Genomic DNA, 13,626 nt, shown 5'->3' on the forward strand with positions numbered 1-13,626 from the left:
TCTCTTCTCTGTCTCTCTCTATCTCACTCCCATTCCAACCATCTCTCCATCCCCTCCTCTCTCCCTCCCCAACATGTTATCCATTCACCACTTCTTTTTCCCTCCATCCTTCCCTCTATCCTCTGTCCCTTTCTCTCTGCCTCTCTCCCTTTCTCTTTCTCTCTACGTCTCTGTCTCTCTCTGTCTCTCTGTATCTCTCTCTCTGTCTCTCTCTGTCTCTCTCTCTCCCTCCCTCCTCTCTCACTCCCCCCCCCCTCCCCCCCCCCCTCTCTCCCTCTCTCCTTCCCTCTATCCTCTGTCCCTTTCTCTCTGCCTCTCTCCCTTTCTCTTTCTCTCTATGTCTCTGTCTCTCTCTCTCTGTCGGTCTGTCTGTCTCTCTCACCCTCCCCACTCTTTTCCTATATGGACCCAATGTCTACTTTTCTTCAGCCAACAGAGTATCTTTCAGAGATGCTGCGTTGGGGTTGGGGGTGGGGCAGGAGGATGGGAGTCAATAGAGCCATGAGCTTTATCTTCATGAAATTGAAGTCAGTTAGACCTTAACTTCTCGCTCTGCATCCAACGTTCCTCCCACTTGTTCCTGCAACAAGGCGTATGCTCGCTGCAAAGCCTGGTATTCCATGGTCAGCTGACGGAATCTCAGCTCCGTCTCTTCTTTGGCCATACCCTAGAGAAAGGGAGGGGGAGGGAGAGGGAGAGACAGAGACAGAGACATAGAAAGAGAAAGGGAGAGAGACAGAGAGAGAGACAGAGACAGAGACAGAGAAACAGAGAGACAGAGTGACAGAGAGACAGAGAGATAGAGAGACAGAGAGAGAGCGAGACAGAGAGAGAGACAAAGACAGAGAGAGACAGAGACAGAGAGATCAACAGAGAGACACAGACAGAAACGGAGACAGACAGACAGACGGAGATGATTAAAAGTATAGGTGTTTGGTTATTTCTTCCTTGTTTGAGGAAACATAAAACAATGGCCAATTTGATTAATTATTTTTTATTTTTGAAAATGAATGCCTTGCCCAAGGTCATACAGCTAGTAAGTGTCTCACACTGGATCTGAACTCAGCTCTTCCTGACTCCAGGCCCATCTCTTTATCCTAGATGCCTCACCTATCCTAATAATGAATAGTGAGGGGATAGAAATGAATAGACATTATATTCCAGTAAATAACTCAACTTTAGCAATAATACAACTCAGTGATGTGTTACTTCTCTCATTACTCAAACTCCTAAAATATTAGCAATGGAAAGGATCACAGAGATTATCTAATCCAATTCCTCCTTTTTCAGAAGTGGAAACTGAGGCCCAGACAGGGGAATGAACACACCTGGAACCTCTCAGCTAATTAGGGGTTAAGTCCAGGGAGACCCTTTCAGAAATTCTATGTTCTCTCCACTGCATCAGCCTTCCCCCAGTTATGTCAATAACTTTCAAACATTGGGGGGTCACAATTTCAAAGGTTGAAAAGAAAGTCCAGACAAACCCAACCAATTCTAAATGCGGTAAGAGCCATTACCTCCTCCAAGTCATCGTCTGGTGTGCAGGGAGTCTGGTCTGTTCTGTCTGTTTGATAGGAGATGGAAGAACCATCAGACTCTAAGGATGCTTCTTCATCATATCCAAAAAATGTCTCCACGACCGGCTTCTGACCAAAACACAAAGCATTAAACACAAACCAAAGCCCCAGAGCTAATGGAAAAGGCATGATTATGGAAAGCTCAGGAAGGCCCTGAAATAGCCAATCCAAGATGGTGGCCAATATACCATCCGCTATCCAGAGGTGTCAAACACAGGGCCCAGGTGGTCTGCACTCTGAATGCAGCCTGAACCAGATGAAAGTGTAACTGGGACATGTTTAACAAGATAAGTAAAGATACATTAAACATAGATACCGTGACATTTTAAAACTAAGCCAGTCTGCAGCTACAGGGGTCATTAGGTACAGATGAGTGGCCCCCATTTCTTTTGGGTTTGACCCCCATGCTGTCCACTACACCTGCCCGAAGTCCTACATGCTGTACTTGGCAAAGCCAGGATTGGACCCTGAACTTCTGACTCTAAGCAGGGAGCAGTATCTCCTGAGGATGCTTCAAAACTAGGCAACAGTCTGACAACAGAGGACTTAGGAGCTGCTTTAGGGAGGAAACAGATGGGAAATGCAACCTGCAATTTTTTGTTTAAAATCTATTTCCCTCACCATTGACTGACCTGAGTCCTACATTTCATGGAAAACAGGGAAGACTTGTTACCTCATGGAATTTTTGGTGATGGCTCATTCCCTGCCTAGGCCTGTGCCAGGGACACAGTTTAGACCTGACTCAGGCCCTGTCCTAGCTCAGGGATTCAGGGTCTATGAGGTGCAGGTGCTTCTTACTGACTGGTGTTGGTGTATGTATGTTTGTCTCTGGCCACCTCTTTGCCATCTGCCTGGACTACGCTACGCGGAGTGCTGGTCACACAGGCATCCATCCCCCCTTGCCTCAGAGGTACCAGGTGAACACAATTCCTTCACCTTTATTTTCACGTCTTGTAGACTTGGGCTTGTCTAGGATGTATATGCTGCCTTCTCACAAAGGAACAGAAGCCCCTTGCAGGGAGGGCCTATTTCATTTGTGTCCTCATATTGTCTGTGCTTCACCCAATGGGGCACATGCCCAGCAGCTGCTGACTAAAGAAATGCTTGCTGATGGATGAATGACTGAGGAGGTCAGAAAGACAAGTTGTTTCCCCAAGCCACATGCAGGAGAGCTGAGGAGGTTCCATGCCTTGCCCCTGTGCACATAGTGAGGGGCAGAACTGGGCCTCAGAGTCCCCTTGGACCTCCAGCTTTGAGGGACCCTCTGCTGCCTCTTCCCAACTCATCCACAGGTCCTGGCCAGCCAGGGGCATAGTAGACATGGGCCTGCCAAGCTGAACCCTCTGGGCTCAGCAAGCATTTTCTGAATCAACACAAACAGAACAATGACGAAAGGAAAACGGAAATGATCTCCACAGGCAATTTCTGCTGTGAAGTTTTTGTGGTGGAAGCCCCTGGTGGAGAACACTGTGGGGTCCTGATTGGGGAAAAGTCATAAAATACAGTAATAAGTGAAAAGCCACAAAACTTCAACTCTATGAAAGGTGGAAGCCTGAACATGGTGACCTGTTAAAAATCCTAACTTAGACACTGAATCACAATGTAGACACTGAGTTGTAACTTAAGATACTACGACCTGTGAAAGCCATAACAGGAATATTGTGACCCATATGTGATGGTACACGATCAATATACAAACTTACATTTCAGCGTAACATTGGCTTAACGCCCAAGTTCATTACTAAGCAGCAAACCAAAAACATCTACCAATCAGTAGTGACGCACTGTAGTTCCTCCTGTCTTTGTCTGTTTTCTATAATTACCAAGGGGATTTGTCCTTCACACTTCTTTGCAGGGATCCACTGAACTGTCTGGCTGCTGCCCCAGGCTGAAGATTGCCCCTGTTTTGTAATTATTCATGATGATTGATTAAACTACTACCTATAATCAGTCTGGAGATCCTTGGCCTCTTCCTTCAGTATCAAAAGAACATGGTTATGGGGGAGGTACAGGGTTCCCCAGCCAGGGGAATTCCAGACCTTACAAGGATTCATCACCAGGAATCTGATCAGCTGCTACTGGGGAGAACGCCAAGACCCTACCAGACTCTCCCAAGTCAAGCCACGGCCCTACCCAGCGTCCACACCTCTCTGGTTAAAGAAAGAGAAAACAAGGCCAGACAGAATGAGAGGCCAGCCATGCTCTCTAGCAATGCTGAGAAAACCAGGGCATTTCTTTAGAAGGATGAGCTTGCTTCTTGTGGACTTCACCCCTTTCTCTGGGGATTTCACTTAAGATCCTGAACCAGTCCTGGCTCTTCTGGCTAATATCCTGAAAGTGGGGGTGGGAAGGTCACCTCCTCCGAGACTGGGAGCCTCTGCACTTCCTCAGGTTGTTGAGGAGAGGGCCATGCATTAGAGGAGAGGCCCCTGCAGAGTTTTGTCAGGGTCACTGGCATTTCTGCTGCTGCTGCTGCTGAGAGGTCCCACGGAAGTCCACAGCACTTCTGATTGCCACCATCACTGTGGCTTCTCCATGGAGATAATCAGCCTCCTGCCCAGGCCAGGAAGATCTGAATTGGTGTTGGCTGGCCCCAAACCTTCCCTGGCCACTTCCATGCCCAGGGAGGGAAGCACTAGGTCCCTCTAAGCTGTGAGATGGAGAATCCAAAGCCAGAGGGAGATTTGTATTAAGCCACCCTGAGCTGAACAAGCCTGTTCCTCACTGGAAGGGTCTTGAGCAGACCATGGAGGAGGGGAAGAAAAGGTCAGAAGTGAACTGGGAAGAGTTTTGAATATAAAAAGAGATCCCAAGTTGGGATTTCATCTGTATGTGCAGGTGTGTGTATGTGTGCATGTGCATGTATGCACATGTGTATGTTGGTATATGTGCATGGGAGGTGGTATGTGTATGTGCATTCTAATCATTCTTTGCCTTTGGTTCAGAGTGTTCCACTGGCATCTGTCCTGCTACCATGCTGTTGTCCCTTTCCCAGGGCTGGACTTCCGCGTCAGGTTGACGGCAATATGCGCAGCCCACCTGAGCTCTCAGAACATCCCACAGATTGGGGAGTTTTACATGAATCTTGTTCATGTCCCAGCAGAAGGCCCCTTGGCCATGTGGTCCCACTGTGTGCTCATTCACGCCTCCTCCCAGCACTTTCCATTCCTTCACTAATGAGAGCTTCCATTACCACTGAGATGAGAACCGACGAGATTCCCCCATGGTTGACCTAGAGGACTGATTTTAAGTGGACGAGTTTGGAAAACAAGTGGACCTGGTCCAGTCCCCTCCCAGATGTGCTTCTGACCTCAGACTCTTCCAATATGACCCCTTGGAATGTCCCTCAATGCTTGAGACCTTGTCACCCTGGAACAGTCCCCTTCTTCCCTTCAGGAGAGCCTTCGGGGGCCTCCATTTGGGGGATGGGCCCAGGCAGACCATGCTTCATTCCCCTCCTGGCTGTGCTTCTGACTCTCAGAATTTTGCCCTCATGCCTCCAGCTCCCCAGCTCCCTTCTATGTGTCCTCCCTTATCAGAGTGTAAGCCCCTTGTGAACTGAGACTGCCCTTTTAAAACATTGCATTCACTCCCCAGTGCTTAGCACAGTGCCTGTCACACAGTAAACATTCAATAGATGCTTGTTACCTGCCTGCCTCCTCACACCTGTTCAAATACTCTTGGGCCCACGTTCCTCCTCAGATCCTTCCTCACTGGCATCTCTGGATTTCTCAAAAATGAATAAAAGAATTCAAAACTATCCCACCAGGCCTTCCTACTTTGGAGGGTTTGGAATGTGCCTAAGGGAAGACTAGGGAGGGAGGCAGGTGAGGCCAGAAAGAGACCAGGGTTGTTTTTTATCATTTTTGATTTATACCAAGCCAGAGGCATCACTCCTGAGGCTCCTGGGGCAGTAAGTGCTGGGGCCCTGCTCTTCCCCCAACAAGGAGTCAGAGCATCTCTCCCTAAGAGACAGGAGGACCCAGTTCCAAGCTGGCTCATTGAGGAGAGGCCCCTGCATTGTTTTGCCCATCTGCCAGAGGCAGGTCAGCTATAAGGCCTGCTCTGTCTTCACTAAGATATTTTTTCTGCCTCCTTGGCTCACATAGATTCATGGGAAATGGGTTCCTTTCCTAACAACCAGACAGACAAAATGGGTTCATGATTTAGATATAAAAGCTGATACTATAAGCAATCTGGGAGAGCAAGGAATAGTTTACCTGTCAGATCTATGGAGAAGGGAAGAATTTATGACCAAACAAGAGATAGACAGTGGTACAAAATGCAAAGTGGATAATTTTGATTACATTAAATTGAAAAGTTTTTGTACAAACAAAGCCAATGCAACCAAGATTAGGAGGGAAGCAGAAAACTGAGAAAGAATTTTACAACCAGTATCTCTGATAAATGCCTCATTTCTAAAATGTATAGATAACTGAGTCAAATTTATAATAATACAGTCATTCCCCAATTGATAAATGGTCAAAGGATATGAACAGGCAGTTTTCAGAGGGAGAAATTAAAGATATTTATAGTCATATGAAAAAATGATCTAAATCACTATTGATTGGAGAAATGCAAATCAAAACAACTCTTAGGTACCACATGTCTCCTGTCAGATTGGCTAACATGACAAAACAAGAAAATTATAAATGCTGGAGAAGATGTGGGAAAATTGGAACACTGATGCATTGTTGGTGGAGTTGTGAACTGATCCAACCATTCTGGAGAGCCATTTGGAAAATTGCCCAAAGGGTTATAAACATGTGCATACCCTTTGATCCAGCAATAACATTTCTAGGGCTGTATCCCAAAGAGATCATACAAGTGGGAAAAGGACTTGTATGCATAAAAATATTTATAGAAGCTCTTTTTGTGGTGGCAAAGAGTTAGAAATTAAGGGGATGGTCATCAATTGGGGAATAGCTGAACAAGTTGTGGTATATGAATGTAATGGAATACTACTGTGTTATAAGAAATGAGGAACAGACAGACTTCATTAAAACCTGGAGTGATGTATACAGACTGATGCTGAGTGAGGGGAACAGAACCAGGAGAACGTTATACACGATTACAGATGTATGGTATCTCTGATGACCAACTTTGATAGACTTGGCTCTTCTCAGCAATGCAAGGGTTTAAGACAGCTCCAAAAGACTTATGATGGAAAAAGTGATTCACATCCAGAGAAAGACTTAAGGAATCTGAGTGGAGGTTGAAGCAGACTATTTGCTCTCTTTTTTTTGTTTTGTTTTGTTTCTGTTTTGTTTCTTCTTTCTCGTAGTTCATTCCATTTGTTACAGTTCTTCTTTACTATTTGACTACTGTGAAAATATGTTTAGTGTGAAGGTATATGTAGAACCTATATCAGATTGCATGCCATCTTGGGTGTGAAGGGGGGAGGAGAGGAAGGGGGGGAAATTTGAAGCTCAAAAACTTGAGGAACTGAATGTTGTAAATTAAAAATAAATAAATTTAAAAGGAATAAAAAAAACAGAGCAAGGACAGATTACAGGGAATCAGGAGATCTTGCTGACTGAGACCAATACCCATTTCCAGTTATCTGTGTGTCTAGTCACATGACTAATAAGTGGCAAAGATGAGATTTGAACTGAGGACTCCCATTTCTGCCCTCTCAGCCTACCCTACTCTCATCATTACTTACTATGCTGCCCACATGCCTAGGATAATTCTATTAAAAAGCAATTATTAAGCACCTGATATATGCGGAAGATTGGCCTAAATTCCAGGGGAAACAGAAAGTTTACAAAAGATGTCCTTATCCTATACAAAAAAAGAAATATTTATAACAGTTCTTTTTCATACTAGCCCAAAATTGGAAATTAAGGAGTTTTTCTCCTATGGGGGAATGGATAAACAAATTAAGGCATATGACTGTACTGGAATATTATTATGTCACAGGAAATAACAAAATGGAAAATTTCAGAGGAAACTGGGAAGACTTCAATGAACTGATGCAGAGTGAATGGAACTGGGAGAATAATTTATGCAAAGACAACAATATGTAGAGAAAACAGGGAAAGGCATTAGAATACCAACAGATGAAATGATAACCCATAAGTCTAGAGGCTGAAGATGACACTCATACTTACAGTGTGAGCGGTGATGAAATTAAAATGTAGGAAGAAATACACATTGGGGGCAGAGCCAATATTAGAGGGTTTTTTTGGTGGTGTTTTTTCCTGGCTCACTGGCAGAGGTTGTGGGAAGGACAGATTATAAATCCAGGTAAAATGAATATATAGGTTTATCATTTTTTTAAAAAAGAACCAGACAGAGAGGAGCCCCCGGACTGCCGGACCTTCCCTCCCTTCTCAGGATCTCTGATCCTCTTGTGTTTTAGACACCTAAGTGATTCCTCTAAGCCTCAGAAGGGGCTTCTGGCATCTGTTAATGTATTTGCATTTGCTAATATTTTGACATTCTTTGTCGTTTACCTTAGGGAGCTTGGCCATTTTCTTTCTCTGCTTCCTGAATCTTAAAAGTTTATCGCGTTCCTGCAAAAATCAATCAATTAGATTTTTTACACTTTGGACAATTCCATTTGTTTAAAAAAAGTGTGTTTTCCCCAGACCTGTAATTATATTTGTGGAATGAGTTTCTGGTCACAGACTCTCTCCACTCATGCCCCCAGTGCCCCAGTTAGAGGGCTACGTGTAGCTGGGGGTGGGGGATGGGGAAGATGGGGGAGGTGGACCCAAGGAGCTTGTTTAGCATCACCCTGTAGGCCAGACTTGAACCCAGAGACTCTCAGCTTGGAGGCCAGCTCTCTATCCACTACCCCACACTGCCTGGCTTGTCTCATGTGAACAGCTTAAACTGTCCATGCAGGACTGGGCCTGCAGAGCCCAGCAGAACATGGCCCTGCAGAACTCAGGAGCTTTTTTGTGAAAATGGGGACTCTTCATATAACGTGGCCTCTTCATCCTGGGGGATGGAATCCCAGAAGCTGGTAGAGATTTACAAATCTATCTCCCCTACTTCATTACCATGGCTTCTGTGAGAGCAGGAATGTAACAGCCAGGACGGAGGATCTAAGGGCTACCAGGGCAGGTAGGAAAGCATGAGCAAGCCCTGAGAAGGGCCCAGCCCCAGAGCACAGATCTGGAGGGACAGGTCTGGGCTCTTCAGCACCAAGCCTCTCCTGACTCTGCTAAGAGATCTGTATACATGCACATGATACCCTTCATAGGAACACATCAGACCCTTGGTGACTTGGGGTCTGCCAAAGAAGTCTGTGTCCCCATGAAGGGAGTGACAAACCTGATTGGCAACCATAGAATATGGACCTGCAGCTCTCTAGGAGGCAGTGGGAGGTGGGCAGGGAACTGGAGGACAGGGACCACTGAGCCTCCCAGAATGAGGAAGCTGAGGCAACAGTCTGAGTCTCTAGATTCTTGTGGCCTGAGATGGTTTCTTCCATGCAGAGTTTGTGACAACCATGTCTGTGCCATGTAAACTTAACTTGACACTCCCAGTCAGCACAGAACTGCCATGCGTGGCATCATATTTAAGGTCCCATTTTAATCAACTACAAATGTCATAAAGTAATCCCATACCACTGAATTCCAAAAGACAAATACTTGGGAAGGTTGTCATGTAAGCAAAAATGATGATTGCTAAGCATAGGCTAAGACAACATATGCAGACAGAACGAACTGTGGTGTCCCCGTCTCCATGGATAGAGCAGGGGGATGAAGGGCTGGTACTCACCAAGACACTCTTCACATATCCTGCTGTCTCGAGGGTCTAGGATGGAAAACACAATCGAGGAGTTACGGGCTTTCTCAGACAACCTCGCTCTTCCAGGATGGGCAGGGCACAAGCAGCTGCCTTGTAAGTGAGGAAGGCTGTCCTGGGGCTCCTGAGGGCCATGCCCCTGACACTGGCCACAGTGTGATGTCACAGCCATCCCCTTCTCCCCTTTCCCTAATCCCCATAAAAGCTGGCTCGCACCTTTGAGAGATGATAATGCTGGCTAACGTTTATATAGTGCTCAGTATGTGTCAGGAACCACACTATGCGCTTCACAATTATCATCTTATTTGGTTTCCCAACAATTCAGGGAGGTAGGTGCTATTATGATCCCCATTTTACAAATGAGGAAACTGAGGCAGAGAGCAGTGGCTCACCCAGGGTCACATGGCTAGTCAGTGTCTGAGACCAGATTTGAACTCAAGTCTTCCTGACCCCGGGTACCAAGCTCTAAACACTGTGCCACTTAGGTGCCCTAGGAAGCACCTGGGGTCCAACCTGGAAGGGCACTCAGAAGAGGAAATCCTCATCATTTGGGCAGTAAGACATGACTTAGGGCAGCCTCTTGATAAAATGACCAGGGATCCCTCTTTCTAAGGAGCTTCTCTCATCTACCAAGATGCCTCCCTTCTCCTCCTCTAGCCACAGAACAAGCCTTCCCCTTCTCCACTTTAGGCCTGGAGTATGACTAAGAAAGGATGGCAAAAAGAAGTTCCCTCCCCAGGATATGGGTCAGAAGCTGGGATCCACTGTCTGCTTGCCAGTGGCTCTTGGGCTGATTTCCATTTGGATGGTCCTACAGGCAAGCCTGTTACCCACACTGTGCAAAAAATGGCACCCCGGGTGAGATCTGACAGGATGGCCTCAGTTTACCTTGGACAGCTCATCTATCAGGTTCTGCTGCTCCACCATTTGCATCCTCAAGAAGTCCACTTCTCTCTCCTCTTGACTCTGGTCAAGGTCATTTAAGGAACTTGGCCTCCTGATCGATCCAGCTCGCTGTCTCTAGGGAAGCAAAGCAAAGGAAATTTGGAGAACCCTGTGAACCTGACAAACCTGCCGTCCCTGAGCCCCATCTAAAGTCCTGAAGCTTCCTGAGTCCTGCTCAGCTTTTGCTTCCAATGGTATCAAATAAAGAAAGTTTTACCAAAAGCGGGGGCCCAGAAATCCATGGGGAGAGGCTTGAGAGAGGGGGTGTGACCCCATGGTGGGGTGGGGGTCAGAACAGGGGCACCTGCTGTCAGTATTCTCCATGGCCAACTAGAGAATACAATAGGATACGTGGTTTAAATCCAAAGATGTGAGATGGAAAAAAATAAGGAAAAAAGATTCACATTGAAGGGCAAGTCAGAGGCACTTCCAAAAGGAGTGGGTAGCCCCCTCCTGTCCCTTTCTCCAAGGCTTGTCCACAAATCCCTTCGATCTGCCTTCCCAATGTCCCTCCCATCCATCCTTTCGTCTCCGTCTCTTCTGCTCCTCTGGTGAGGCCCTCATTGGATCTGCCCAGGCTGGCTGCTGGCTTCCTCCAGTCTTCTCTCTGATGCAGCCACTCTGCCTGACCTGCCAGCCACCTCCCCACGGCATGTTTTCACGTGCCTCACCTTTACTGTTGTTAGTTAATTTTCACATTTGTAAGCCGTCGATCTCAATTAAATCTGTGTTCCTGAAGGACAGAAGTCATGGCCCATGCTGGCTACTTCCTGAAGCCCCTGGCAGTTGCAATAACCGTTACCCAAGCAGGCTGAAGCCAGAGTTAGAATCGTATATAAATGTGTAATAATAACACACCCAAAACCAAGCACAGAATGGGGTTAAGAGTCATTAAAAATAGGAATGTTCAAGGGAACATTCTTGGGACTGGAGAGTTAGTGGGGGTCAATTCTCCTTAGAAGAGAAGAGGCTACGATGGTGACGGAGCTTGTTTGGGACCCTGATCACAACATCCCCCATGGCCTAAACTGAGGCTGGCACTAATGAATGCCATCTTACCATCTCTAGATTCTCTTGTGTTACAAACTTCAGTTTGTTCTCCATTCTTCGTAAAGCATGAGACAAATCTTCATTTTTCCGACTCAAGCGTTTGTTTTTGTCTAGTAAAGGTCTATACTGACTTTCTGCTTCCCTTAGACGCTTTAGCTGAAATAGAAAAATGGTCCCACATAATTAAAAATAAGGAAGACAGAGAGGATCAGTAACATTCATTAAATGTCCAGAGAACTTACTTAGAGCAAACTTTAGCTAGACCCTCACAATGCTCAGGCAGCCCAGTAGAAAGTAAAAGACTGGGCTCTGAAGGTGTTGGCACTACGTAGAGCTCCCCTTCCCTGTAACTCCCTCCCCAGAGGCTGAGTGGAATGCAGTTACTTTGGGTAAGGAATTCAGTGAAACTTGGGGGAGGGACAACAGCACCCAAGGGCATCCTGTCGCTATGACTCTCCCCTCTTGTGTTGCCAGTAGCCAGAATCCCATGACTTCCAGGGCACTGAGAAGTCACTGGGCACAAAGAGCCAGGCCCCTCACAACAGAGCTGGCTTTCCCATTCCTCAAGGATGTCAAGGTTAAGAAGGCTTGGATACCATTGCACACACAGTCCAGTCTATAGTGCTCAACAGTGGCATCTGTGCACACCCCACCAGGAGTGGAGAACTGAGGACCCTCTTAGCCAACAGCCCACTTGTGCCAGGATGACTTGGACACTTTAGGGGAAAGAGTTTCTTCGCTCAGGACTTTCAGCTCACTTTCTAGGTTCTCTGCTTTGTGTGTTGGACATACTCAGACTCAATCTCAACTGACTTCTTCTTCCTTCCCTCAAGCTACCGTCCAGCTCTGGCTGCACACAGTCATAGAAGAGAGGGTCAGGGCCCTGGCTTAGGGCAGGGTTCACTCTGATAATGCCTCACACTAGTCTGAGGCTAAGCTTTGGGTCCTGGGTGACTCTACTCAGCCCTGGCTGCCTCCTGGCCAGCAGCTGGGGAATCTCCAATCCAATCCTTCTCCACTGAGTTTCCTGACAATTTAGCTACCTTTGCTGAGGTCAGACTTGGTTTTTATCCCAGCGGTCTCTTCTGGATCTGAGTCAAAAGGGAAGATCTTTGATGGTCTGCTTAATACAAAGGTAAAGACCCAAGACTAGAAGGGGCTTAACACTTCCTAGTCCATCAGCTTCATTTTCAGATGGGGAAATTGAGGCTAAAAGTACTCGTGCAAGGTGACAAAGGAAGGAAGGACAGGTTTAGAACCCAGGGCTCCTGTCAGCCCACCACACCTGATCAGCAATAAGATCTCAGTGAGCATCTTCTATAAGGCCACAGCCCCATCCTTCGGCTCCCACAGTTACACTTTCCTGCATTGTATGGTTCTGGCACGGAGCGTCGGTCCCCTGCCCGTCCCACTGGATCGGTGAGAGTGGTTGAGGAGAGAATTGGCAGCAATCCTGCCCACTGGCATCGTTTTCAAAAATAACAATGGTGTTTTCTACTTTCACAGGTGGATCATAATGATTATTATTATTAATGGATGATAATATGGGTGATGATCATAATATTTATATAGTGCCTACCATGTGCCAAGCACTCTATAATTATTATCCCATTTGATCCTCACAAGATCCCTGGGAGCTAATAGGGGCTATTATTATCCCATTTTACAGATGATGAAACTGAGGAAATTAGAGGTTAAGCGACTAGCCCAGCATCACACAGCTAGTGAGTATCTGAGGCCAGATTTGATTGTGAAGTCGTAGTGGGAAGAATACAAAGGCCCCAAAGTCAGAAAGCACATACATGCCCAATTTGTGGGACTGACCTTGGCCTCATCTACTTTGTACTGTTCTCTGTGGGGCTCATGACGAATCCCTCCCACAATGTACTTCTCCCGCCATCTGCTCTCTCTATATCGATTCTCCTCCTGCCCTCAACATGTTTGAAATTTCTGGTTTTCTTGAGACTGCTCTTCCATCAGCTCCTTAAGCCACACTGGAGGTTAGCTGCTTTAAAAGCTGGGATCATCCGTCTCATCCGGGATGAGATAGCCCAACTGTATCAGTGCAAAATGAGAATACAGCTCACATACGCAGGGCTTGGTGAACATATAGTAAATGTTCTCTCAGTGGGAGTCTTCAAAGGCAGATGCTTCATGAGGAGGACTTGCTTCAGGCTTGGCGCCATTTTGAAAAGCTTATGATAACCTTCATAGGGACTATACCAACACGGACTAGGGAGAGGGCCAGGCATTCTGATCTCGGCAATGTTCTGAGATCAGAACCAAGAGCTCC

General features: G+C 46.5%; 1 protein-coding gene across 1 annotated transcript in view; it reads right to left on the minus strand.

Moving 5' to 3' along the window:
* Positions 1-532: 532 nt before the first annotated feature.
* JAKMIP3 (Janus kinase and microtubule interacting protein 3) overlaps positions 533-13,626 on the minus strand; it is a 72,808-nt gene continuing 59,714 nt past the window's right edge. The window contains exons 5-10 of the mRNA XM_036734994.1: positions 11,343-11,489; positions 10,227-10,358; positions 9,312-9,347; positions 8,036-8,095; positions 1,518-1,646; positions 533-667 (exon numbers count right to left, since the gene is read on the minus strand). Of these exons, the coding sequence (XP_036590889.1) occupies positions 533-667; positions 1,518-1,646; positions 8,036-8,095; positions 9,312-9,347; positions 10,227-10,358; positions 11,343-11,489 (639 nt within the window). The remainder of the gene's footprint in view (positions 668-1,517; positions 1,647-8,035; positions 8,096-9,311; positions 9,348-10,226; positions 10,359-11,342; positions 11,490-13,626) is intronic.

The sequence above is a fragment of the Trichosurus vulpecula genome, chromosome 8, assembly GCF_011100635.1.
Source record: "Trichosurus vulpecula isolate mTriVul1 chromosome 8, mTriVul1.pri, whole genome shotgun sequence".
Taxonomy (NCBI): domain Eukaryota; kingdom Metazoa; phylum Chordata; class Mammalia; order Diprotodontia; family Phalangeridae; genus Trichosurus; species Trichosurus vulpecula.